Source organism: Aquila chrysaetos, chromosome 15 (assembly GCF_900496995.4).
Source record: "Aquila chrysaetos chrysaetos chromosome 15, bAquChr1.4, whole genome shotgun sequence".
In the NCBI taxonomy this organism is placed as follows: domain Eukaryota; kingdom Metazoa; phylum Chordata; class Aves; order Accipitriformes; family Accipitridae; genus Aquila; species Aquila chrysaetos.
Genome location: NC_044018.1, coordinates 1,643,577 through 1,667,029, shown reverse-complemented (window position 1 = coordinate 1,667,029; position 23,453 = coordinate 1,643,577). Strand labels below are relative to the sequence as shown.

At 59.4% G+C, this 23,453-nt stretch overlaps 2 protein-coding genes across 5 annotated transcripts; one reads left to right on the top strand and one right to left on the bottom strand.

Moving 5' to 3' along the window:
• Positions 1-15: 15 nt before the first annotated feature.
• CENPO (centromere protein O) lies at positions 16-6,136 on the top strand. 4 transcript variants are annotated; one of them, XM_041128730.1, is made up of 7 exons: positions 16-126; positions 452-698; positions 1,203-1,369; positions 1,760-1,868; positions 2,694-2,953; positions 3,430-3,601; positions 5,225-6,136. In XM_041128730.1, the coding sequence occupies exons 2-7, from the start codon at positions 668-670 to the stop codon at positions 5,347-5,349; spliced, it is 864 nt and encodes a 287-aa protein (XP_040984664.1). In that variant the 5' UTR covers positions 16-126; positions 452-667; the 3' UTR covers positions 5,350-6,136. The 4 variants fall into 4 exon arrangements, with proteins under 4 accessions (XP_040984664.1, XP_029893961.1, XP_029893957.1 ...); XM_030038101.2 differs by having other exon boundaries at positions 17-126; positions 452-691; positions 1,199-1,369; positions 1,757-1,868; XM_030038097.2 differs by having other exon boundaries at positions 17-126; positions 1,757-1,868.
• Positions 6,137-6,628: 492 nt separating this feature from the next.
• Positions 6,629-21,497, bottom strand: ADCY3 (adenylate cyclase 3). Its single transcript, XM_030038094.2, has 20 exons — positions 20,167-21,497; positions 15,933-16,082; positions 13,341-13,471; positions 12,892-13,003; positions 12,364-12,491; positions 11,959-12,117; positions 11,707-11,869; positions 11,473-11,631; positions 11,191-11,333; positions 10,942-11,103; positions 10,763-10,850; positions 10,545-10,661; positions 10,026-10,285; positions 9,856-9,937; positions 9,252-9,410; positions 8,836-8,982; positions 8,592-8,705; positions 8,394-8,520; positions 8,040-8,164; positions 6,629-7,717 (listed from the first exon to the last, which is right to left on the bottom strand). Exons 1-20 carry the CDS (start codon positions 20,839-20,841, stop codon positions 7,535-7,537), a joined length of 3,384 nt encoding a protein of 1,127 aa, XP_029893954.1. The 5' UTR covers positions 20,842-21,497; the 3' UTR covers positions 6,629-7,534.
• Positions 21,498-23,453: the final 1,956 nt, after the last annotated feature.

Sequence of the window (23,453 nt, the reverse complement as noted above, 5' to 3'; positions counted from 1 at the left end):
CCGCACAGCCTACTGGGAGGGGCGGCCGCACAGCCTACTGGGAGGGGCGGCCGCACAGCCTACTGGGAGGGGCGTGCCGGGAGCCGGGAAAGGCAGCGCCGCTGCCATTTTGTTGTACGGCAAAAGGTAAGAAATGGCGTCGGGGGAGGCGGTGTCGTTCTGTCGGTGGGGATAGGCGGGCGGTTTGAGCGCCGGTTGCTGTGGAGAGTGCGGGAGACGTTGCGGAGCCGGGCCGGGGGCGGGAGGGTCTCCCTCCCCGTCCCACCTCACCTCCTCCGTGTGTGGAGAGCCCAGGTCCTCCCCGGGCTCGTCCTGCTGTCGGAGGCCGGTGAATCCTGTCCCTTCCTGCACTCCCGAGGGGGTTTTTCCTTGTGGGGCTGGTGTGAAACGGTGGCTGATAGAAAACGTTGGGTGACAACGTGTCTTTTCTGGTGATAACGTGTCTTTTCAGCCGTCGGCCCCTGGGGTTGTGCCTGCCTGAGGGTCGGCCCGGGTGCTCGACCGGCCCTCGGCGCTTCTCAGAGTCCCGCTGCAGCCGCAGGAGGAAGAGGAAGGTGCCCTGAGGGGGAGCTCTGCCTGCTCCCACGTCGCCGCTTCCCAAGGGACGGAGCCTGGCCAGGGAGGGCTGATACCTGCCTTCTTGCTCGCGGGAGGGCGGCGAGGAAAGATGGAGGAAGGGAAAAGGAATTCAGCACACGGTGAGCTGTCTGGGGTGCGGGGTGCGGGACATCCAGGTGCGAAGCGAGTCTTCCTGCAGGAGTGAACCCGAAAACGTTTGGGGCCAGAAGTGACCCCCTGGCTTGCCGAGTCAGGTCTTGAGTCACTCTCGGGCAGTGGAGGGCATGGGGGCTTCAGAAAAGTCACTTCACTGCTCTGTGTGCCGGGTTAGAAGTAAAACTGGGAGTTGCAGATCTCTTGGGATCGGGACTGGTGCATCTGCTAGCTTGCTCTGCTTTCCAGGAGCTTAGCTAGCTGGTACAGGGTACCCCAGTGTTTAGGGTCTGCTAGCACTCAGCCTTGCTGTTTAAAATGGCCAAAAGCCTCTTCGCCAGATGTTTGCCTGTCCTCTGCCCCTTTGAAAAGCTATTGTAAGTGGTTTCTTTATGTAGCTGCACTGGACCTACTTTGTTTCGTGTACCGCAGTGCAGACCACTAATAATCACAGCCTGGATTTTTGAGCGTGTCATGCTTTTCCCTCGCAGGGGTGTTTGCTCACCTGGAAAGGCTGGAGGCAGAGGCTCGTGAGATAGCTGTGAAGGAAGAGAAAATGAAGCAGGAAGAAGAGAAGCAGGCCAGGCTGAAAGCGAGAGTGCGGGAGCTGAGCCTCCAGAGGGATATGCTGCTGGCTAAAGTGCGCCTGCAGAAAAAGGTAGTGAGAAAGGGCTTGCTGCAGAGATCTACAGAGGGCTCTGGCGTGCTCCTGCTTTCAGAGGGTGGATTTACTGAGGTTATTCATATAGAGTCAACTATTGGGTTTTTATTTTCCCTTTTTAAGTGACATACAGTCCTGGTGTCCCCTGTTTTCAGTACTGTGTAGTCAGAACTGCTGGGTCTACTTGCTTGGAGGTCATGTAGCCATTTCTGAACTCTCTTCTTGATTCCGCCCCCCCCCGCCCCCCTTCCCTCTTCTACTAGAAATGCCATCTCGCTTTTCTCAGAGCGCGGTTATTATTTCTCTGTATCCTGACTGTGTTCCCTGCAGGTGACACATTTGTGTCAATGATTTTTGACCTCTCTTCTCTTCTGGCTTTTGTAGCGACTTAGGGAAAAAAGAGCCATGTCGGATCCGGCAAAGTCCAGTGCTCGGGCTGTTTTAGAGTGGAAGATAAAAAACATTAAGGGCATGCTGCAGATCTCTTACCTCACAGGTAATGTCTCGAGATTTGCATGTGTTCTGCCAACAGCTGCATTTCTGGGGTGCTAAATTTTGGAAAATGAGCCTGATGTGAAGTGTAACTTCCCTGTTAACGTTGCTGCAGTTGTGCTTGAAGCCATTAGAGTCCGAAAATGCTGGAAGAGCAGTAACCTTGTAATTCCATGCCTTTCACAGGAGGCCTCTGGGATGTTCCAGGAACTATTATTTGCTGAACAGTATCATTTAAACTAAGGTCTAGATTCTGGAAAATGTACAAATGAAATCTTTGGGAATTAGGCAGTTACATATCCAGTGGTCTGGGTCTTCCAAGCAAGCTTGTGAAGTCAGCACCCTCTTTTAATCTGCTCCTGAGCTTTTTAAAAAAATTTTGGTTTCCGACGAGAGTCACCTTTGCTCTGTGGTCTGGGCAGTGCGAGGACATGAGCCCTGCTTGATGCAAAGGGGCTGAGCCCCCGCCTCTGTGAGCACTCCTGCCGCTCTCCTTGGCGCAGTGAAGCGCTGCCTTCCTCCACCCAGGGCACCCTGTTCTCCCCGTCATGTTGGAGCCAGGACTGTGTTAGAAATTGGCAGCATAACTCAGTTATTGGGAATTGAAGCTACAATTAAGCTGCTTGAATTCACTAGAGGTCCCTTATTAAAAAGTTGCTGTGTTTTATGTCCCTAAACTGTTGCAAGTCTTTAATCCTCTGAGGCAGCTCCCTGAGCTAGCCTAGTAAGAGGATGCAGCCCCTCTTGCAGTCTGGGTTGCCCCAGCAAAGCTGCCTTGCGGTGGTGAGTTAGAGTAGTGCTGAGTAAACCCTCTCTCTCTGGACCCAAGGGATCAGTGGGAAGCAGACCAAGCAGGGAGTGTGTTTCTGCATCAGCACGGCTTACGAGAGCACCTACTTGGATTCTTACTACGTGCACCTTCTCGTCAAGCCAGAAGTGCAGATTTACCAGCACTCTGTCCCCACCTTCATCCCCCTGGAGGAGATAGCCAAGAAGTACTTGCAGACGGACATCGGACGCTTCTTGTCTGTCCTGTCCGACCACCTCAACGCTTATGCTGGGAGGAAGTACCAAGCAGACCAGTTGCAGGTACCAGCGGCCGCAGCAGTGCTGTTCACCCGTCCTTTTCCCTTTGATGTACCTAGTGTTACGAGCCTCTGAAGTGCTGGGGGGAATTTGGCGGTTTTCTTTACGTGGAGCACTCACGGCTCTGGTTTTTCAGAACTTCACAAATTATCGTGTGACTATAAACTCAGTTGCCTGTTCTGTCGATTGTCATGTACTTGGATGTTGTCTGGTGGCTCATTTAAAATTTACTGCCAAACTCCAGAGGTCCCTAAGCTGAAATAGCTGTCATCTTGTAAAGAGCCGCTGGAGGACGTGGCTTAAGGGCATGCATGAGCACTGATTTATTTAAGTCTTTCCCACACAAGGGTTTTTGCTTGACATATGGGCATGCCAGGCTGGTATGAGGGTGGGGGCACTGCACTTGGCAAGCTCCCAGCCCTGTGCTGATGGACTCCCTTCCTAGCTTCATGTTTCAGAAGTTGTCTTTGTCCCTCCAGGAACACTTTTCAGACCAGATAGAAGGAACCGTGCAGAGGAACTCCTTGTGTAACTTGCTGGTCTTTAATTACAAGGTGTCAAGTAAAAGCAAGACCTTTCCGTTCAATGTGAGGCTGCTTTACGGAGATCTCTGTTGCAGCCTCCCCACTGAAGTCAACGTTTCCTGCACACGTAAGTGGATGGTGTGGGGGTCTGTCTGGGGGTGTGGGGTAGGCAGACTGTACTGCGGTTCTGCAGATGGATGGGGTTTCTTTCTAGTTGAGTTTGGAGACAAAAGGGAGCAGGCTGCCATATTTCTGAGGGATAAAAGATTATAGAAGGGGTTGTGTGCCATCGGTACTGAGTCTTGAGGCAGTTTTAACTCATCCCTAGCACAAGAGCACAGATCTCTTGCGATACTGGGAAGATGGGATGGCTGGAGGGAGGGAAATACAATGGGGCTGAGGAAGGAAAGCGCAAGCTTGGATCACTTCAGATGGATGGGCTGCTCATTCCCAGTTTGCAGTTGCTCAGAGTGCAGACTCCGGTATGGTCCCAGCAGGATCAGGATGCTGTTTTTACAAGTCTCCCAGATAGAGGCCAGCCTGTGCTAGTGCACTCTGTCCCTGTGGGAGAGCCTGGCAAGCAAGCGCAGCCAGAAACTTGGAAGCCGCCAGTCTCAGTCGCAGTGATAGTTTGTTCCAGTCGACTTATGGCCTTGGACTTGTTTCCAGTCCTTGAAAACCTGGCACCCAGCCCTGTGACCTTTCTGTAGGGTGGGAGTTACTTGCAAGCAAATAAGACAGGATCTTTTCAGCATTAGGAATTTCTCTCTCTCAGTGCAATCAGATAAATGGTTAATTGAGGCCTGGTGTTGGGATGTCTCGTGTTGGGCAGCCAGGCCCTAACTGCCCCTGCTGCACTATTAGGTCTGCTGGCACATACCGCAGTGCAACGGCAGAGAGAAGAGAGGCAGGAGGGAGGTTTATGACCCCTTAAAATGGGTCAGGGATACTGTGAAATACTCCTAACAAAGATCTCTGCCTGAAAAATCTTTCCCAAACACCACCTGCTCCCCCTCCTCTGTATTAGTAACGCTACCTCCTCCTGGTACGGCAAAGACTGAGTGACTTGTGCAACCCTAACACCGTGGCACAGCTTATTCCTGGGTCTGCGCTATTTTCTAACTGGTTACTACAAATGCCAAACTGGGCTGAGGAATCATTTGCCTGTTTGTCTCCCCGTGTTTCCAGCTGCACTGCGTCCTGCTGTCGGCTGGCTGGCTGGGCTGCAGAGCATGTGGACCAGCGTGCAGCTAGATGGAGCTCTGAACAGAGCAGCTGGAACTAATAGTCTCTTCTCTGCCATCAGTCGGGGTCTCACGCCTGCTTCCGCGAGCTCCTTGGCTTGCAGTTAGGCTGGAGGAGGAGTCGTGTACTGTATCAACAGTTCCCTCTCTCCTTTCCTGGCAGTAGCCATCCCCTTATAGGTGAAGTTCTGCCCTGGCTCACAAATTTCTGTGTCTTTTGCGCTAAGAGAGCAACTGAGTGGCTGAGGCTCCCACGTTACTGTCCTTACCCGTCACCAGTGGGTGTTTCTTAAGGCACTTGCACTTTCTGCAGCCATCAAATCCCATGGGGGAGCTGCAGGATGTGAAGGGTTAGGAAGGCGAGAGAAGGGTTATGAGAAGAAAAACTGTATGGCGAGGGAGAGTGAAAGACTCCCTAGGGACAAGGGAAGAACGAGAAGCAAATAGTTTTATGCTGGCAATATAGTTTTCCTTTCCCCACTAATCCATCTACTTCTGTTTGCCAGCGGACGCACCTGCATCTCTAGCAGAGATGGCAGCAGCTCACTCGGACCTGTTTCGCCGCGTGGCCCTGCACAAAGCCTTCCGCTCCTTCAGCAGCGCTGAAGAAAGCGTGGATGGAGCACCGTAAGCCGCCCTGGCTGTGCTCAGTAAAGCATCTTCCCAAGCTCCCCTGCCTGTGGGGAGTGATCTCGAAATGCGTGTGTTTTCCATGGACTGCAGCACTGCTTCTGGGAACCCCCCAAGGAGCTATGGGCCCAGTCTGAATCTTGAGAGTGATGTTTTCTTGAGGCTTTGGGTGCCTCTTGTTGCAGGTAATCTTTCCTTAGCACTGTGCTTCTTGCTTGCTCTGAGTGCCTCTTGTTGCAGGTAATCTTTCCTTAGTGCTGTGCTTCTTGCTTGTTCGAGTGCTGATTTCTGTGGTTGGTGCCGCAGAACTTCACGGTTGCAGGAAACATCTCGCAGTTGGAATCAGAAACTATGTTAAAACTTCAGGGTCTTGGTGCTTGGGGGTGATGCCCTATGGATCAGCACCATGCGCTTACCCAGTGCACCTCAAAAAGATGGGAACAAGCAGAATAATTTGTAGCCTGCTTACTACAGCCAGGAAAGGAGTTTATATTAGAAGCTGGAAGGGGTTGAGGGACAGAGGTGACATTCAGTTATTGCCAGCAGCAGCCCATGCCCTCGTGTGGGCTGCCTTAACCCCCCCCCCCCCCAAGCACAAACACTGAACTTTCCAGAAAATTTCACACCAGCAGTAGCTTTACACATGCTGTTTCCTTCCCTTCAGGCACGGGGCAGCTTTGCTGGTGTCCTGTCCTGTTGTGCTTCAAGTCTCGATGAGATCCTTAAAATCTTGCTGTTTTGTCACAGTATTTTTTAAACTTCTTAATAAAAGTTCTGTGTTAGTGAAATCGTGGTGTTTAAAAAATCTTCTGTTGATTTTAGCTGTGTAACACGTGGTTTAAATGACAGTATTTTCTCCCGTCTCATTTTTATGCCAGTCCTACGTGTGATAAGGCCCAGGGAAAGCACTTTATAATTTTTTTAATTTTTTCTGTAATCATGAGAGCTCCTTGTCCAGATTGAACTGGACAACTTGTTTAAATGTGACCTCCAGCTTTCGAGTGTCGTAGCTCCAGGTAGCGATTCCTGCCCCTAATAGTCAGAGCTTCTCACAGAGGAAGGCTCACAAGGCTGACCCCTCGCAGCTCGAGCTGCTTTAGAAGAGCCGACAGCCCCAACGAGGGAGAGGCATGAATGCCACCGACGGACAGGAGGTGCTCAGCCCTGGCACCAGCCTCCCCTTTGACGATCCCTCCAAAACCGACATCCCCTCGCAATGGTGGTCAAACCCTTCTTGAGTTATCCACAACCCCCAGAACAAAGCAGGCGCAGAATCGGGCTTTGAAATTCAACTGCTTCTATTCAAGAAACTAGCGGCGTAATTACACTCTGCGGGTGCCTGCCTTCTCCCCCCGGCCCTGGCAGCATCGGGTTTAACACGCCAGTCCCCTCCTCGGCCAGTCCCCGGTCCTCTCTTCCATCGAGCGACAGCAAAGTGACAGCAGCCGACTGCGGCGTCTGGGCGAGCGCGAGCCCCGCCGCAGGGAGGGAACGGGCCACAGTTAAAAATATTAATGTCAATCTGTACTCTTATATATATTTATATATCTGAAATACACAATATTGGTTCCTTTTTCTTCTTCCCCGAGTCAAAGGCGGCACTGCGCTCTCCGTCTCCCCGATCTCCTAACTACGGCGGTTTGTGACGAGGATGAACTCGATACGAACTAACAGCAAACCCTGGATGCTCCCAGTTTGTAGCTACCGCTCCCGGCACGCAGGAGAGACGTGGTGTCTTCCCGTCCGGCCCTGAGTTTGGATCTCCTCGTGCCCGTGATGCTACTTTTAACGTCACGCTGCGCGCCCGGCGCGGCTGATGGTGCGGCCGCTCGCCCGGCGAAGCCCGGGACGCCCAGGGAAAGGCAGCGCGCGGCCCCGGCCCCGTGCCCGCCGGGGGCTGCGAGCTTGCGTGCACTCGCGCGCGAGCGTGAACGGCCGGAGGAGCTCGCTGGGGCAGCCCCGCGTCTCCCTCCTGCTCTGCCGCAGGCGCGATGGAGCAAACTCCCCCAACCAGAAACCTCCGGCGGGAGCGGGGGGGGGGGGTGCTCGGAAAGGGTCGTGCGAAGGGGTTGGTTTCTCGAGTTTGGTTTCGGATCCGGACCGCGGCGGGATGGATCCCCCGCCCCGGAGCCGCCCTGCTCGGCGGCGGGAGGCGGTGGCTGTGGTGGCGGGCGGGCGCCGGACCCTCACGAGCTGTCCACCACCTGATGGGGCAGGGTGACGGAGGAGCCGTTGACGAAGGAGCCCTGCTTCTCCCGGCCCTTGAGGAAGAAGGTGAGCAGCTCCCCTTTGCCCTTGACGTAGATGGCTCCCCGGCGCACGAAGCGGAAGCCGTACTCCTTCAGGATGAGGTGGGTCTCCTCCACCACCTGTGGGGACAAGTGGACACAGTGGGAGGCTGCGGGGTTGGGGGGGTCCTTGCCTGCCACGTGACGTGGGGAGCAGGGACCCCCCCACGTGCCACTCGGACAACAGGTCTACCCACCAGCTTGGCTCCCACCCCGTTGTCTTGGGGTGCCCTTCTTTGAGCATCACCTTACCCCATTCCCAGCTCGTAGGAGCCCCTCAGCCAGCCCCCACCCTCCCATCTGCTCCCGCCAGCACTTTCCCCCTCCCACCCAAAGCCTGGGGTGTTTTGAGGGCTGCAGCCCCACCATGGGTTGCCGATTTGTCACCCCTTCGTCGCTCTACCTGTATGTTCCCCATCACGCCGGTGGACTCCATCCTGCTGGCCACGTTCACCGTGTTGCCCCAGATGTCGTAGTGTGGTTTGCGGGCGCCGATGACGCCCGCCAGCACGGCCCCCTTGTTCATGCCTGTGCAAGACAGGGAGCAGGCGTCACCTCCGTGCCTGGTGACACGGACAGGGCATCCTGGTCTGCAGGAGAGCCTGTCCCACAGGATGGGTTTGGGGCAACGAGGTCCCCCACCAGCCCTGCTGCGTTCAGCTGCTGAACTACAGCTGCTGCCCAGCGTCCCACCGCTGGTGGGGAAGGAGGGACAGGGGACGCCGAGGCAGAATTTGCCCCTCACTCCCGGACTTGCCTATGCGGAGCATGAAGTTGTTGAAGGACTGGTAGTTGATGTTCATCAGCGTCACCTTCATGGCTAAGGCAAAGTCGGCCAGGTCGGCCAAGTGCTGCCAGCGCTCCTTATCCGAGAGGGTCTCCTTCTGCAAGGGCAGCGCGGGTCAGGCCTGCCCACCCCTTGCCCACTGTCCCCCCACCACGGTGACCCCCTCACCTTGGCGCTGTAGCCATTGGCGTTGGCGTCGGGGGTCACTCCAGAAGCGGCCATGTAGGTACTGCCGATGGTTTTGATTTTGGTGATGCACCGGAATTGGGGTTCGTCCAGGAGCTGAGCCGTGGAGACAAGACCCTCAGGCACCCTGGGGCCATGGCAGGTCCTTCTGCCCCCAGATGGGGCAGGAAGGGAAGGTCTGGCCAAGCCCGGCACCATCCCCATGGCCGGCTCCATCCCGACTCACCGCGTCGAAGTCAGAGATGATCTCATTGAGGAACCGCAGGCACTCAATGCCCCCATTATTGATGCTCTCCTCTGTGTAGAAGTCGGCAAAGTTGGGGAGGGAGGCAAACATGACACCGATCTCATCGTAGGACTGGCTGTACAGCTCCTGGGGATGGGATGGGACGGTGGCCGTGAGCCGGGGACATGCCCATGTGTGACACCAGCATCTCCGGCAAACCCAAACCCTCCCGTGAAGCCACCTTCCCTTGGCACGTGAAAAAAATGAGGGTGCTCTGCAACCTCATCTTGCATGGCCAAGACATCATCTTCATCCAACGAAAGATGCTCCAGAGCCTATGGAAAAGCCTCTGGATCTGGAGCATGCCCCCCCGCCTTCAAAATGGGGGCAAATACCCCCTCCTGGGTGCCCCTCACCTCGTCCCGCTTCTTGGAGCCCAGGAAGTGCCGGGCAACGTGCTCAGGCAGCATGTTGGTGACGAGGGCCTCATTCCAGCGCCGCATCTCATAGACGCGCTCCTTCTGGTCATGGACATCGATCTTCCAGAGGAAGAGGGTCCTGGCCAGCTTCTCCACCTGTGGGTGGAGGGATACGGCTGCACCCCCAGTTCCCAACCACCAATGGGTCCCCTCCAACGCTGGGAGCATCGCGGCCACTGTGGCACTGGTCCCGGCTTGGGGATAGCCTGGAAGAAGGTTCTGGGACAAGGTGAAGCCCTAACTGGGGACATGAGATCTGCTCCGAGGTACAAATGGGACCCTTGCGGGATAAGCATGGGTCTTAGGGCCACCATGTTGCTGCCCACCCCTAACCATAGGGGCGAGATGAAGGTGTTCTCTGCACTGATGTGGTCCTGGAGAGCCCTTGGGTGGGCTTCCTTGGAGAAGAGCCAGAGATGCTGTTCACAGCTGGGGACAAATCCTGCCGCCTTGGAGCTTGCAAGAAACAAGGGCAGGGACTAAGGGTGAAGACGCAGAGGGGAGGGGAGCTTCCCGAGGTGGAGGGGGGCGAGTCACTCACGTGGCGAGAGAAGTAGTAGAAGCTGAGCATCACGACGAAGATCATCGCCGTCATGGAGTACTTGGAGGGGACCAGCGAGGACCTGCCAGCAGAGGTGGCAAGGCATGGGCGGGTGGTGGGCATGGCCGTGCCCCTCAACCTGTGCCCAGCTCCCCCCCGCCACCCCTTACATGCTTTGCTGGCCACGGCGGCGGTCGTACTGGTCGAAGATGTGCTCCCAGGCGTAGATGTTGACGGCGCCGGTGGCCCCAGTGATCAGCACCATGAGGGTCAGCTTGACCATGTGGCTGACCTGCACCAGCATGATGGTGGCCACCAAGGCCAGCAAGGCGATGTAGCTGTAGTACTTGGGCTGCTCCCCGCAGCCACCCGGCCGCGGTGGCCCCATTGTCCCGTTGCCCGTCCCACCGTGGTCCTGCCGGCAGCTGAGCTGGGGGCACGAGGGCAGGGTGAGGAGGGGGACACGGGGACAGGGTGCACATCTCCATGGGCTGCATGGCCACCCAAAGGGACAGGGTGCTTTGCAGAGCAGGAGGAGGAAACCCAACCTAAATTCCGCCCCCCCCTACAGTGCAGCCCTGCTAATTGCTTTAACGATTGGCCATACACAGGGCCGTGCACAATTATGGGCTGCTTGGCTGGAGGCTGGAGCAGGCTCAGCCCCGCTGGCAACCGGGCCAGTAGCTCACCATGTCCACGATGTCGGCCATGGTTACAATGATGATGGCGGCCATGGCCCAGGTGTTGCGTGCCCAGCGGGTCCTGTCGATCCAGGTGGAGAAGGCCACGAGCTTTTTGGGGAAGACCTGTGGGGAGAGGAAAGTGGGGGGGGTTCGCCCAGGCAGGACACGGTGATGGGACATCATGGTGTCCCATCACTATGAGTGGTGACCCCATCCCGTCTCACCCGGGGGAAGATGGCAGCCAATGAGCAGAGGGTGAGGATGAGCAGCAGGATTTCCCCCACCACAAAAGTCACGTAGTTGGCCACCAACCTGCCAAAAAGGCCAAGAGGGAATGGGTTTGAAGCCCGGCGGGGCCGAGCGTGGCTTGAGCCCACCCTTCCCCACCACCTCCCTGCCTTACCAGGGGTCGATGAAGACCTCCACCAAGGCGGTGAAGAAGAGGACAACGCAGGAGCAGCTGAAGGCGGCCCCGCTCTGCTTCTCCTTCTCCACCGAGTAGCGCGTCTCCATTTCGGGGTCAATGAAGCGCATGGAGAGCCGGAAGGTGCTCTTCCCCTTCAGCCTGCTGGCAACACCGCCCATTAGCACCCGGCAGCACCGGAGACCTGCCGAGCCATGCCGGGACACGCTGCCGGCCGGGGTGACTCACGCCTGGATGGACTCGCGCTCCAGCAAGGCTTCGTTGAGCAGCTTGTTGAGCTCCTGCTCGTTCTGCGAGGCGTCAATCACCCGCTCGGCCAGGTCCCGCAGCCGCAGCCGCCGCCGAGGGTTGGGGAAGGAGGGGTTCACCGCCTGCACCGGCACAGCCGAGGCATCAGCAAGACCACGCCAGCATCGGTGGGACGTTCAACCACCCCAGTGTGGCTACCAGCAGCCCTCCCCCCAAATGCAGGCGAGCTGCTGGAAGGGGGATGCTTTGCATAGGCTGTACCTCTCCATCCTCCTCCCCGCTCTCCAGGGTGCCCCTCACCCTGGCGTCGGGCTCCTCGGGCTCCTCGGGGCTGGCGCAGGCCAGGCTGAGGCTGCCGTTGCGCTCTTTGGTGTTGACCAACGGCGGGGAGCCACCGTGGGATGAGGTCAGCGACAGCTTCTGCAAAGTGAAGGTGGTGGGTCGCGGTGGGGTGTCCCCCCCCCCCCCAACCCCGGCACCGCCGCCGCCACTCACCACCCCGTTGATGCCGTTGCGCAGAGGCTGCTTGGGGACCACGACGAGGTAGGTGACGATGCCTTTCTCCTTCAGGTACTCGCAGCGTGAGCCACCTTCACCCGGCTCCACCTCGAACTCACCCTTCAGGCAATCCATGGTGCTCTGCGAGATGTGCACCCGCCTGCCGGCACCGGGCACCGGTGTCACCCTTGGGTGCAGGGCACGCCGTCCCCGTCCCCGTCCCCGACCTCCCCCCCCGGAGATGCTCACCCGGGGATGCCGCCCGCCTCCATCTTGTTGGCCACGGTGACGTCGGTGGACCACACGTCGTACTGCCAGCGCTTCTGGCCCAGCACGCCCCCCAGCACCGTCCCGCTGTGCACCCCCACCCGCATGTCCACCGCCGTCTTGGTCTTCTCCCGCACATAGCTGGGGGGAAAGATGGGGGTGATATAGGGGTGACCCCCTCCCAATCCATCCCCGCTCCACCCCACCGCCCATTCCCATCCCGACCCCCCATCATTAATTATCACCCCTCCGTATTTTAACGCATTTTGCAGAGGCTGGATGCCCCCAAAGCCCCCAGGCTGCACCCCAGCCCACCAGGACCCCCTGCCCACCCTGGCACCCCTCCCTGGGGGTGAATACCCCCCTCCCCCAGGAGAAAGCCCTTACGAAATGGCCTCCACCATGGCCAGCCCCATCATGATGGAGCAGACGGCGTGGTCCTCCCGGTACTCGGGCAGCCCGCAGATGCAGTAATAGCAGTCGCCCAGGATCTTGATGCGCAGCTGGTGGTATTTCTGGGGATGGGGGGGCACGGTATCAGCCCCCCACCCATCAGCTGGGACGCCCCCACACCCAGCTCCTTCCGTCCCTCTCCCAGGCTGACCTTGACCCACGCAGAGGTCTCCCGCGCCCGGCAGGGACACAAATAATCGGATTTTCCATTCCCACCCTGCCTCCCCCGAGGGCTCGGCCGGGAGCCCGGCTGCAGCCCGGCTGGGGTTGGGAGGGGGGGGGCCCCTTCCCAGCTCTATTTTTGCAACACAGGGCAGGGCGTCTCCCACATCCCGGAGCAATAATATTTTAACCTCCTCATCCCCATTCTGGGATGCAGCTTTCGGCTGGAGCCGGGGCAGGGTGGTGGCTGAGACCTGGCCCGCTCATTACATGCCAGGCAGGGTTAGGGGGGGCACTTACGGCTGCCAGCTTGTCGAAACGGGCAAAGAGCTCGTTGAGGAGCTTCACCAGCTCCTGGGCGCTGCAGGACGAGGAGAGCTGGGTGAAGCCCACGATGTCTGCGAAGAGGATGCTGCGGGGAGCAACGGTGAGCGGCTCAGCCCCGGTGTTTCCCCCTGCCCGGCACCCCCCTTCCCCACTCTCCTTTTTTGCCAGGGCATCCGCGCCAGAGCAAAGGCTATTTTGGGACGTGGCTGAAAATGATGCTCTGCAAAAAGGGGATCCCAAGCCATGGGCTGGTCGGTGGCATCCCCTGTCACCCTTCGTTTGAGCTGCAAACCACCCCGATCTCCCCCCTCTTTTCTAGCCAGGCTGCAAAAATCCATATTTTTGCCAAAAAAAAGAGTTGGTTTTTTTTTTTTTTCCCCACGAGGATGGCACGGGGTTGCACAGCGAAGGGACGGTCCTACCTGACGTTCTCGTGGCGGTACATGTACATGGTGTTGAACTGCTGCATCTCCTTCTGGCTCGGGTCCTTCTTCATGTCCTTCAGCATCTCGTCGGCCACGTGCTTGGGCAGGATGGAGAGCATCAGCCGCTCCTGGGGAATGGGGCAGGGAAAGGAGTTTGCCACCACGCGAAGCCAGGCCCGTGCCAAGTGCAGCAATGCACGGTGCAAATGCACGGTGCAAATGCACGGTGAAAAAGCACGGTCTAAATGGCTGGTGCAAATACACAATGCAATTGCATGGTCTAAATGCATGGTGCATGCACTATGGTCCGAGCGCTCCCCTCTCCGTGGGGATAGAGAGCAGCAAAGTGACATTTCCAAGCTCCTGGGCCCTTCGCTGGTGGAGCTGGCCGTCCCCGAAGGATCCCAGGGCCCAGCCAGGTCTTTAGCCCAACTCTCAGCCACATGTGGGGAAGGAGCGGGTGGATCAAGCCACAGGAGCTTTTCCTCCAGGCAGGGAGAATAAACTCGGTGTGGGGTGTCCCAGGGCACCCCAGGGAGCTGGAGCCATCACCCCGACTTCAAACCCACACCCACGGGTAGAGGGCAGGCACCCATGGGTGGCAGGTCCCCTTTGGCGATGCTCTGCCGGGGATGCCAACCACTGCTTCTGTCATTTTCCTCCCTATTTTACAAGTTCTCCTCGAGACTTTTGCAAGTGGGAATAAATCCCAGCCAGGGGAGGATGGGAGGGTGGCAGTTTTGGGGCACTGCAGGCACCAGCCTCCCTGTCCCTGGAGCCACGGGAAGGAGGGACAGTCCCACACACTTATTTGGGCACCAGCTGATGAGCTGCAAAATTTGCCTGTGCACCCCAGATCCCTTCTCCCGGTGCGATACAGAGCCCAGCCCCTTGCTGGGAGCTTGAGAATTAAAATGCTTTGGGTTGGCTAAGCTTTTATCAGCCCAAATAAACCTGGGACACGGTGCTGGGAGGGACCTTGGGGTCTGCACTGATGTCCCCCAAGGTCCTTGTGAGCTGCCCCAGGGTGTCCTGCCCCAGGGGTGGGTTGGGGCTGGGTGTAGGGACCTGGGTTAATTACACCAGGGAGGATTTATCAATTTAAAAGCATGATGGGTATCCCACATCCATGCGTAAGACTCAACCGAGGTCCACGAGGGGGATCAAGCCTGCTTGGGGACATCATAGCCATTGCTGTCCCTGCTGGCCCTGCAGCTGGAGAAGGGATAGATCCGCCTGGATGCACGTGGGGATTTGCACTAAGTGTAAGTAACTTGGTTAATGAAGCAGGTTTTCCCCCGGGATGGGGGGAATTATGTGCGCAGCCGCGGTGGGACCGTTGCTGGAGGAACGGCACCATGTCCCTGTCCCTGTCCCCGTCCCCGGGGGCTGCCAGTGGGGAGGCGTGTGGGAGCTCCCCGGCCGCTCTCAATTCCCGTTAACCTTAACTCTGCCCGCAGGGCTGACGGTTCAGCCACCACTGATAGCCTGGAGGGAGGAGGGATGGATCTGCCTGCCAGCATCACTCCCTGCCCTGCAGCCCCCCTGCCCCGAGCCGCTCAGCCTCACGCTAGCAGCCTTTCCTGCAAGATCGCAGGCTATTTTTAGCTCAATTCCCTAAGGAAAGAGAGCTCATGTGATAATAATCCCCATGTGCCTTCCTATACCCCTCCGAACCCACGAGCTGGGGCCTCGAAGGCGCTCTCGCTCGGAGCATCCCCCAGCCTCAGGATTTGCCCCGATCACCCAAACCCCTCCCTGGACCTAACCCCTTATTAGACATCAGAGCATCCACCCAGGTTTTGCAGCAAAGAGGACGCCGGTGGCGCTGGCCCGGCCCCGCCACGTGTCTCTTGTTGCCATTGGGAGCAAATTGCTGGCAGCGGATCAACCAGATAAGAGATGGGAGATGGGGAGAGAGGCCCCAGATAAGGTGCTAAAATTAGCCCAGCTCATCACCGGACAGAGGGCTGGAGACAACAGGGCTTTCAAACAGCCGGCTGGCACCACGATGCCCGTTCCCCTCCGAACGCTCCTCTTGCCGGGCCCCTGCGGCACGGTGCCGGCACGGCCGCGGGCATGGGGCTCCGTCGCGGCGGGCATCGCTCGTGAGATGCGGAGAGCGGCCGGCTGTGCTTGCTTGCTGCCAGCTCTCCCTTCCCCACCGTGGTCTGCTGCAGGAGCAGCCCAGGAGATGGCCGGGGGCCTGATGGAGACCTGCCGGGTGGCCGTGCGTGGGGACGGGGACCTGCCGGGTGTCTGTGCCCGGGGACAGGCTGCGTGTGGGGACCTGCTGCAAGGCTGTGCTCAGGGATGGGGACGGCTTGGTGGTGGCCGTGGCAGGAGCTGGGAGGCCCTGGAAGAGGACGGTCACGCGGAGAGTCCCCAAACTGGGCACAGGGTGCAAAACTGCAAATGCGTTTCCCACCTTGGGTCCTCCTGTCCCCATCGCCGCCCGCCACGGTCCCTCCGCACCGTGCGGGGTGCAGGCTGGGGGTGCCGTATCCATCTCCCAAAGCCACAGCGGTGTTCCATCGCCGTCCCCTGCCCTGTCCCCACACCATCCCCTCGCCAAGCCGTGGCTCCTACCTGCTGCTGGCTCTGCTCCTCCAGGTTGAGCTTGACCTCAAGGGACTGGCGCGCTTCGAGGAAGGCTTTGCGGTGCTTGCGGTCAGCCATGTAGTAGGACATGGTGCCCACCGTGATGGCGCAAAGGTAGATGGCAACGTTGGACAGGATCTTTGGGGACGGAGAAAAGGAGATGGGGGTGAGCAGAGACATGGGGAAGCCCGCACGCGCCCCGCAGACGGCATCGGTGTCACCACAAGTCCGTGTTTGTGCAGCAGAGCCCGATCGGTGAGAGTGGAAAAAAGTATTCAAATGCTGGAGGAGGACATAAAATACACCCTGGGGTTAAATTACCAAGCCACAGCCACCGTTAACTGCTGGGGGGACTTATGGGAGACCGTCACGGTGGCTCTGCAGGAGGGGTCCGGCCAGGGATCATGCCCAGGAGACCTCGTGGTCCCTACGGGCTGACACCACTTCATTAAAACTTGCAGAGATGTTTTGGAAAAAAGCAGCAAGTCGGGTGCAGCCCCGGGGGAAGGTGCTGCTGAAGGCGAATGGCTCTCGGTGGCTCACGTGCCATCCGCTACCCCCCCCCCCGCCATGGGAATTGCACCCCTTTGTGCAGAAAAAGTTAATAAAAACATGGCCAAACCCTAAAATCATGTATTTACTCATGCTCCTGCCCCTCTACATCCCTCTCAACAGCCAAAAATACAGATGTGAGCCCGCAGCACTGGAGATGGGTGCTCCTGGGTGTTGCTGGCTGTGACAACCCACCCTGTTTTCTTTGAGGTTTCAAGACAGCACAGCACGGAGGCTCGCTGGACCTGTCCCATCCCTGGGCTGGACCCTGTCCCATCCCACAGGCTAGAGCCCAGTTCCATGGGCTGGACCCCATTCTCCGGGCTGGATCTTGTCCCCACAGGCTGGACCCATCCAATCGCACAGGCTGGACCCCATTCCCACAGCCCGAGAGGGGACGGAGCAGGTTTGCAGATGGGAGCAAAGATCCCTTCGTGGAAAATATGACTGATGAGGGAAAGTTGAAAGAATTCGGTTTGTTTAGTCTAGAAAGGGGAAGACCAACAGGGAGGATGTGATAACAGGCTCCAGCTATGCCGAAGGGGTGATGGGGACATGGAGATGTCCTCCCACGCCGCAGGCCATGGGCTGTGTCACAGCCAGCGTGGAGGAGGCAGCGGGAAGAGCACAGAGCCGTCCTTGGGCTCGTCTCCATCAGGGGTGTGCCGCCGTGCTCAGCACCCTTCTCCTGATCCCCAACTCCCCGGTACCGACCTTGTTCCCTCCCTGGGTCCCGTATCCCATAGCCCAGCTCGGTCGGAGGAAAGCACGAATGTGACCCCGGTCCCTGAGCGTCCCTGTCCTCGGAGGTTTTACCACCTGACAGCATCCAGCCCCAGGCAGCCCGGTCTCATCACATGGAGATAGGGAGGAGCTGCCAACCCCTTCCACGCAGGGGGAAACTGAGGCACGGATGAAACAGGCCACGTGCAGCAATGAATACAGGGCCCTGGCACCGGGGGTTTGGGTGCTGGTGAGGCACCCTGCTGGGGCTGATAAAATGATTTGCATCAAGAAAACTTTTTTTTGGGGGGGAAGAAAAAGCATGAGGAGCAGGGGAGAGTACATGGGATACCCAGCTGGTGCCCCAGGGCCGGATCCTGCCCCAGGCCCCACCGCCACAGCTGGGGATCCCCGGGAAGCCCCCGCACCCACAGCACAGCAGACGGCGAGCGAGGAGCCGTCTGGAGGTGGGCACGGAGAAGAAACCCCCAAAACAAGCAGCCACTTGCTATTTTTAACTAACCTCTCGGGTTGTCATGACAACAGGCCACTCTACTGGGGCTGGATGGGCATGGGGCAGCTTGGCACGGCTCAGTACACCGGGGCCACTGGAAAACCCGGGGACCGCTCGCCCAGCATCGCATGGCACAGCCGCATCCCGTGCTGAGCATCTTCTAGCTGCATCCTGCAGCCATGCAATGGATGCTCAGCCCCAGCAACCTCTCACAGCACATGCCCACATGCCTGGAGTTGCAAAACACCTCCCGGCACCCCAAACACCGCGGAGAAAGCCCCGACACAGAGGAGACCCTGCTCCCAGCACGGTCACTGGTTATTTGCACTCAGTAATTTGAGGGCAGTGAGAGCAAGACACATGCAGGAGCACGCAAGGCTGGTGGACCGAGCCTTATCTCTCCTTTCCCATCCGTATCCTGCAGGAAAGGTCACGGTGGGATGCACCGGGGCCATCTGAACCAGGACTGGGTCATTGACCGAGTCTGAGGATGCTTCGCAGCTAGTTTGCGCGCAACCGCGGCAGATACGGTCCCAAACGCCGCCGAATCCCGACCCCTGCCACCATCCAGCCTTCGGGCTCCTCCTCGACGGCCGGGAGCGGGGCAGAAGCTGCCGGCATCTCTCGTGAACCCCTCCCGGGCTGCGCCGGCCCCGCTCAGGCGACATCCTCTGGTTCATCCTATTAATAGCAATGCCCTCCGGGAGCCGCACCACCGGCTATAATAATAAAGCATATGATGTTTATTTCTGGACATAATGTTCCTCCTTTTGCAGCAGGCAGAGGCTGAGGCATGCCGCGTTGCCAAGGTTTTACCGGCTCCGGACTCTCCATGCCACGGCAATGATTAACGCGGCGGCGCATGCCTGCTGCCGGCCGGGGGGGATGCCCCTGTGCCCCCTCGCCTCCCGCATCCCGGGGCTGGTGGCAGCGAGAGGTTTTCTTGGCTTCAGATCAGCCACGTGCAGCATTTGCATCCCAAATAGGGAATAAAACCTGGGAAAGCCACTGCTGCACCAGGATTTCTCCCGCCGGCACGGTGCCTCCAGCCGGGCATCGCTGGGAGGGAATCCACGCCGCCACCCCAGCACCCAGCCTGGCATGCTCCAGAAACCATGCCCAAAAAGTGCTTTTCTTTGCAAAATCCTGTGTGATGCCAGGAAATACCCCATGACAGGGGATCAGCCCCAATCCATACTCCCCGGGGCAAGAAAAAAATCAGTATCTTTGGGGTTTTTGGAGAACAGGCTCCATTTTCCAAACTCCCAGTGTGATCATGGGCTCAACACTCCCAAAAAGCAAATAAATAACTCCCCTCTCTCTTCCTATTTAGGCTGGGAGCCACTGGAGGTCTCCCGGGGCCTGACCCAGAGCATCCCAAATTCCCGTAGCATCCTCCCACGGAGCCCACACCATTATGGGACATGAGTGGATGCTTCCAGTGGGATTTTCCCTGCTGCTGTCAGCAGCCACCAGCACACAAGTTTTCAGCTCCGGCTCTTTTTTTTTCCCCCAACCCCAGCCATGGAAAGACTCCCCAGATCGATGAGTGCATGGCCAGCCGGTGGGGACATCGGTGGGAGGAAAGGGACTCAGCCAAGCTGTGAAACCCACTGATTTAGGGAATAAAAACAGTCTCTAGCTGCTCCAGGCAGGTATTTCCCAGGAAATATTGAGAACCCAATGGGCCAGGGACCAGTCTCCCCCGACCGACCCTCCAGGTCCTCTCCTTTGCTGCATGCGTGAATGGGTGGCCCGTCCTTAGGGCCACGTTTGGGCTGGGGGACGCTGTTTCTCCAGCTTTGCTGAGGCAGAAAATCACCCCAAAGCATCCCCAGGCTCTGCCCCAGGCGCCGGGCTGTGTGATGGGCATCACCCAGGGACCAAGCTGGGGCCAAGCGGCCGCCTGGCTCCGTCCTCCTGGGAAAGCTCCGGTAGCTGTTTGCGAGCCTGGAAGCTGGGCTCCTGCGACGTTTCTGCTAAAAATAGCCATTTTTGGCCATTTTTAGCCATTTTTGCAATTCAAAGGGAAATCGGCACAAGCAAGACCACCAGGCAGGGTGGACAGGAAAGCCCGCAGTCCACCATGCCTCAGTTTCCCAGCAGCCCAAACACAGCCCAAGCATCCATGCACCCCGGGTGGCTCCTGGGGACAGATCTGTGCGTGGTCTGTGGCCACGTGTCCCAGCACGGGCGGGTGTTCCTGTACACGCCAACACCCCACTCCCCATGCGGGCTGATCCCCAGATATGTTTTGGGGAGCCCCCTGCTCCCAGAAAACACGATGATCAGCTCACAGGGTCCAGATCAAACCCAGCTTTAGGGTCTGGGTATAGGGTGGGGATGGACCCCACGGTAAATCACGGAAACACCAAATGGGGACGAGTTGCCCATCACCCCACGGGACTCCACGTCCCCCCACCGGCCCCGTACCTGTCGCAGCAGCGCGCTCTCGTCCAGGGCGTCCTGCCGCTGCTGGGCGACGGTGACACCGAGCACCAGCGTGTGAATGCCACAGGAGACGGCGGTGATGAGCACGATGGGCGCCAGGCGCAACGGCAGCGTGATGAAGAAGGAGAAGACGAAGAACGCCTGCCAGCCCACCGTGTCGCTGGCCTCAGGTGAGCGGGCGAAGTTGAGACCCAGGTAGCAGAAGATCTGGGCCAAGATGAGGACCCAGAGGACGTAGGGCAGGAACCTGCGGGCCGCCCGCTCGGGGAGCAGCCTGTACTTGCAGAGGACGAAGAGCAGCACGTGGGCGACCAGTCCGGCCGCCGCCGCCAGCGCCGGGGCCAGCTTGTCGGTGGCGTAGACCACGGCACACATGACGAGGACGTAGCAGTCGAAGAGGGCGGCGAAGACCACCAGCACCAGGAGGGTCTCGTGGCGTTGGCGGCGAAAATAGGTCTGGTAGAGGTTCTCCAGGGACTCAGGGGCGAAGGTGAGGCGCATGAAGCGGGGTAGGCAGAGGCAGGGTCCCGAGCTGCGCACCGTCACCTCGTGGGTCCGACCCACGCCATGCTCGGGATCCGACGGCAGGCTCACCGAGTAGTCGGCGGAGTACTCGGCCGAGCACTCCGGCTCGGAAAAAGCCCTGTTCCTGGGCATCGCGGCACCTTCCCCCGCTCCGGCCCTGCAGAATCGCCGCGGTCCCCCGCGCCCCGACGCTCACCGGGGCATCGCCCGCAGCATCCCCGTCTCGCCGGCCGCCGAGCCGCGAGGCCTTTCCCCTTCTCCTGCGGCCGTAACCCCGAATCCCGCTACGTGCCGAGGAGCGGCCGGAGGAGGGAAAGGGGGATAATTATAAATAACCGCCGGCGTGGCGTGGGGAGGCCGAGAGCGGAGCGAGCCAGCCTCCCCAGCTCCCTGCCAAGCTCTCTCCCCAGCCCTTGCGCACTGCCAGGTTGCAACCGAAGCGACGCGGAGCGGAAAGATGTCGCGATGCCTCCCTGCTCCTCCTTCGAGGGCAGCCGGTTTTGGGGGGCGATCCCCTCTGCTCCTTTCGTCTTTGCCCCTGGCCGAGAGATGCTTCGTTCCACCGGGATGGATAGAAAAGGGCCGGGGGGGGGGGGGGGGGGGGGATTCGCTCCGAAACCCACCGGCTACCGCAGGTGCGGCCCCACCGCCGCTGCCGGGAGCGATGCTCTTCGCTTCGCCCGGTCTCCGCCAGCGTCCTCCGGCGGCCCCCGCCGCCCCCGCTCCCTACGCCCGGGGCCGCCCTGCCCCGCCGCCCCCTCCGTCTCCGCGGGGCCGGGGGCGAGGAGGCGGCGGAGGCGGCGGCGGCGCCGGCCGCATGGTAGCGGCTCGGGGTAAGGGATGGCTGGGGCGGGAGGAATGATGAAGGGGGAACGGGCAGGGCTTCCCCGGGGCCGGGGGCGGGCACCCACCGCCGGTTGTGCCGGTCCCGGTGCGTCCCGGTGCGTCTCCGCCTTCCGTAACCCTCTCGGTGCCGGCTGCGGGACGGCCCTGCTGCTGATGGGGATGATGGGGATGATGGGGAATGAGGGCCAGCGGCAGGTTCCCGGGTGGGTTTGCTTCCACTCGTGGTCCTCCCTCGGCCCCAGTGCTGCTTTTCTGCTCCCCAGTCCGTCCTCCTCGTCCTATCCCCCCCCCCCTCCCGGCAGCTCACAGACCTCCCAGTCCCCCGGGGCTGCACCCCACGTATCTTGAATCCACTGCCTACAGCCTCGCTGGGTGCCGGGGACCCCAACCCCAGGGGATGAGTGGGGTGCCGGGCCATATGCACCCATATAACCCGCCAGCCTGTCCTTTGCCTGGCTCCGCTCGCCCCACAGCCCTCTCTGGGGTCACAGCCACCTCCCCACAGCCCCAGAGGGGAGCAGAGAAACCCAATGAGTCCCCACTGCACGACCCCCTTCATCTAGGCTGCCCAAATCACCCCCCAACCTGACCCAGACCCCACTGAAACCTCTTCAAAAAGTTCCCCCTCCCCTTCCCCATGTTTCAGCCGCCACCTGCACCCCTGGATCTGGAAAACCGGCTGCATTTCAGAGCTGAGGGAGATGCCCTCAATCAGCCCCAGACCACGCTGCGAGGAGCCCTCCCCAATACCCGGGAGAACCACGCTCAGCCCCACTGAGCCGTTGCACGGCCAGAGGCACTGTGCTCCCGCGCATCCTCACCCCAGCAGCTCTAATGAGAGGCCACCCCGGCTGCCTTGCCGGGGAAGTAATTGCTTCTGTGCAGTAATTAATATCAAAATGAGAGCACCAAAGCCACAGCTCCCCAGAGGTTCCGGGCATGCTTGGGGTTATTCCTGTCCTGCTGCAGCTGAAGAGGAGCGCAAGTGAGCAGGGTGCAGGCAGGGGCTGGGGCTGCCCAGCCTTCTCCGTGCCTTGGCCAGCACGGGACAGGGACATGAGCCCCAGCCACCCACGGTGGGACATATCCCACCGGGCCTGGCACAGGGAGCCCAGGCCAACCCATCCCAGGTTGGCCACGGGCAGAGCACGCTGGATGGGCCCTGGTTGGGAAGATTAACTGGTCTGAAGACCAGCAAAACTGGCCTGAGGACCAGCAAGAGAACCCAGCACTGGTTCGTGAAGCAGGATGAGTGTAGCCTCGTCTCAGGGGAGGGTTCGTTCCCCGGGCCCTGCCTGGGCACGTTACAGGGTGTACGAGCCTGGAGCAGCAGCAAGGAGCAGACCGTGGCTGTTGGGCACAGGGCCAGACCAGAAATCCTCATGTCCTCCCCGCCTGCCAACTCCACCAAGCACAGGCAGGCAGGCAGAGGGCAGGCAGGCAGGGCAGTGCCTCTGGGCACATCGAGGGAGGCTTTCCGTTCCCAGAGATCTTCAGACATGGCTCCTGGCTGCATTTCTGGATGCTGAATGGGAAGTCCCTTCGTTTGGGATCCAGACGCTGGTGCCTTTGTTGCAGGACTGATGCTTCAGCAGCAGGATTCGCTCTTCGCATGAGATGGGAGGACGTGGGACTCACAGGCCAGAGACGCAGCCTGGATGGTGGCAGCCTTGCTGGAGAGATCTGGAGCTTGGGGTTCTGATGGAGATGGCATGGAGGAAGCACACTACTGGGGCTGTTGGTGCAGAGGTGTGTGTGCACGGAGCAAGGAAGGAGCTGCCCCTCTGCCTCTGGGTCCCCTGACCAGAGCCAGGCTCCACCGCAGCTGGGTGCATCCCACATCACGTCCCTGTGGGACTCCCAGGGCTGCACTGATCCCTTACCCAGCTCCCACTCCT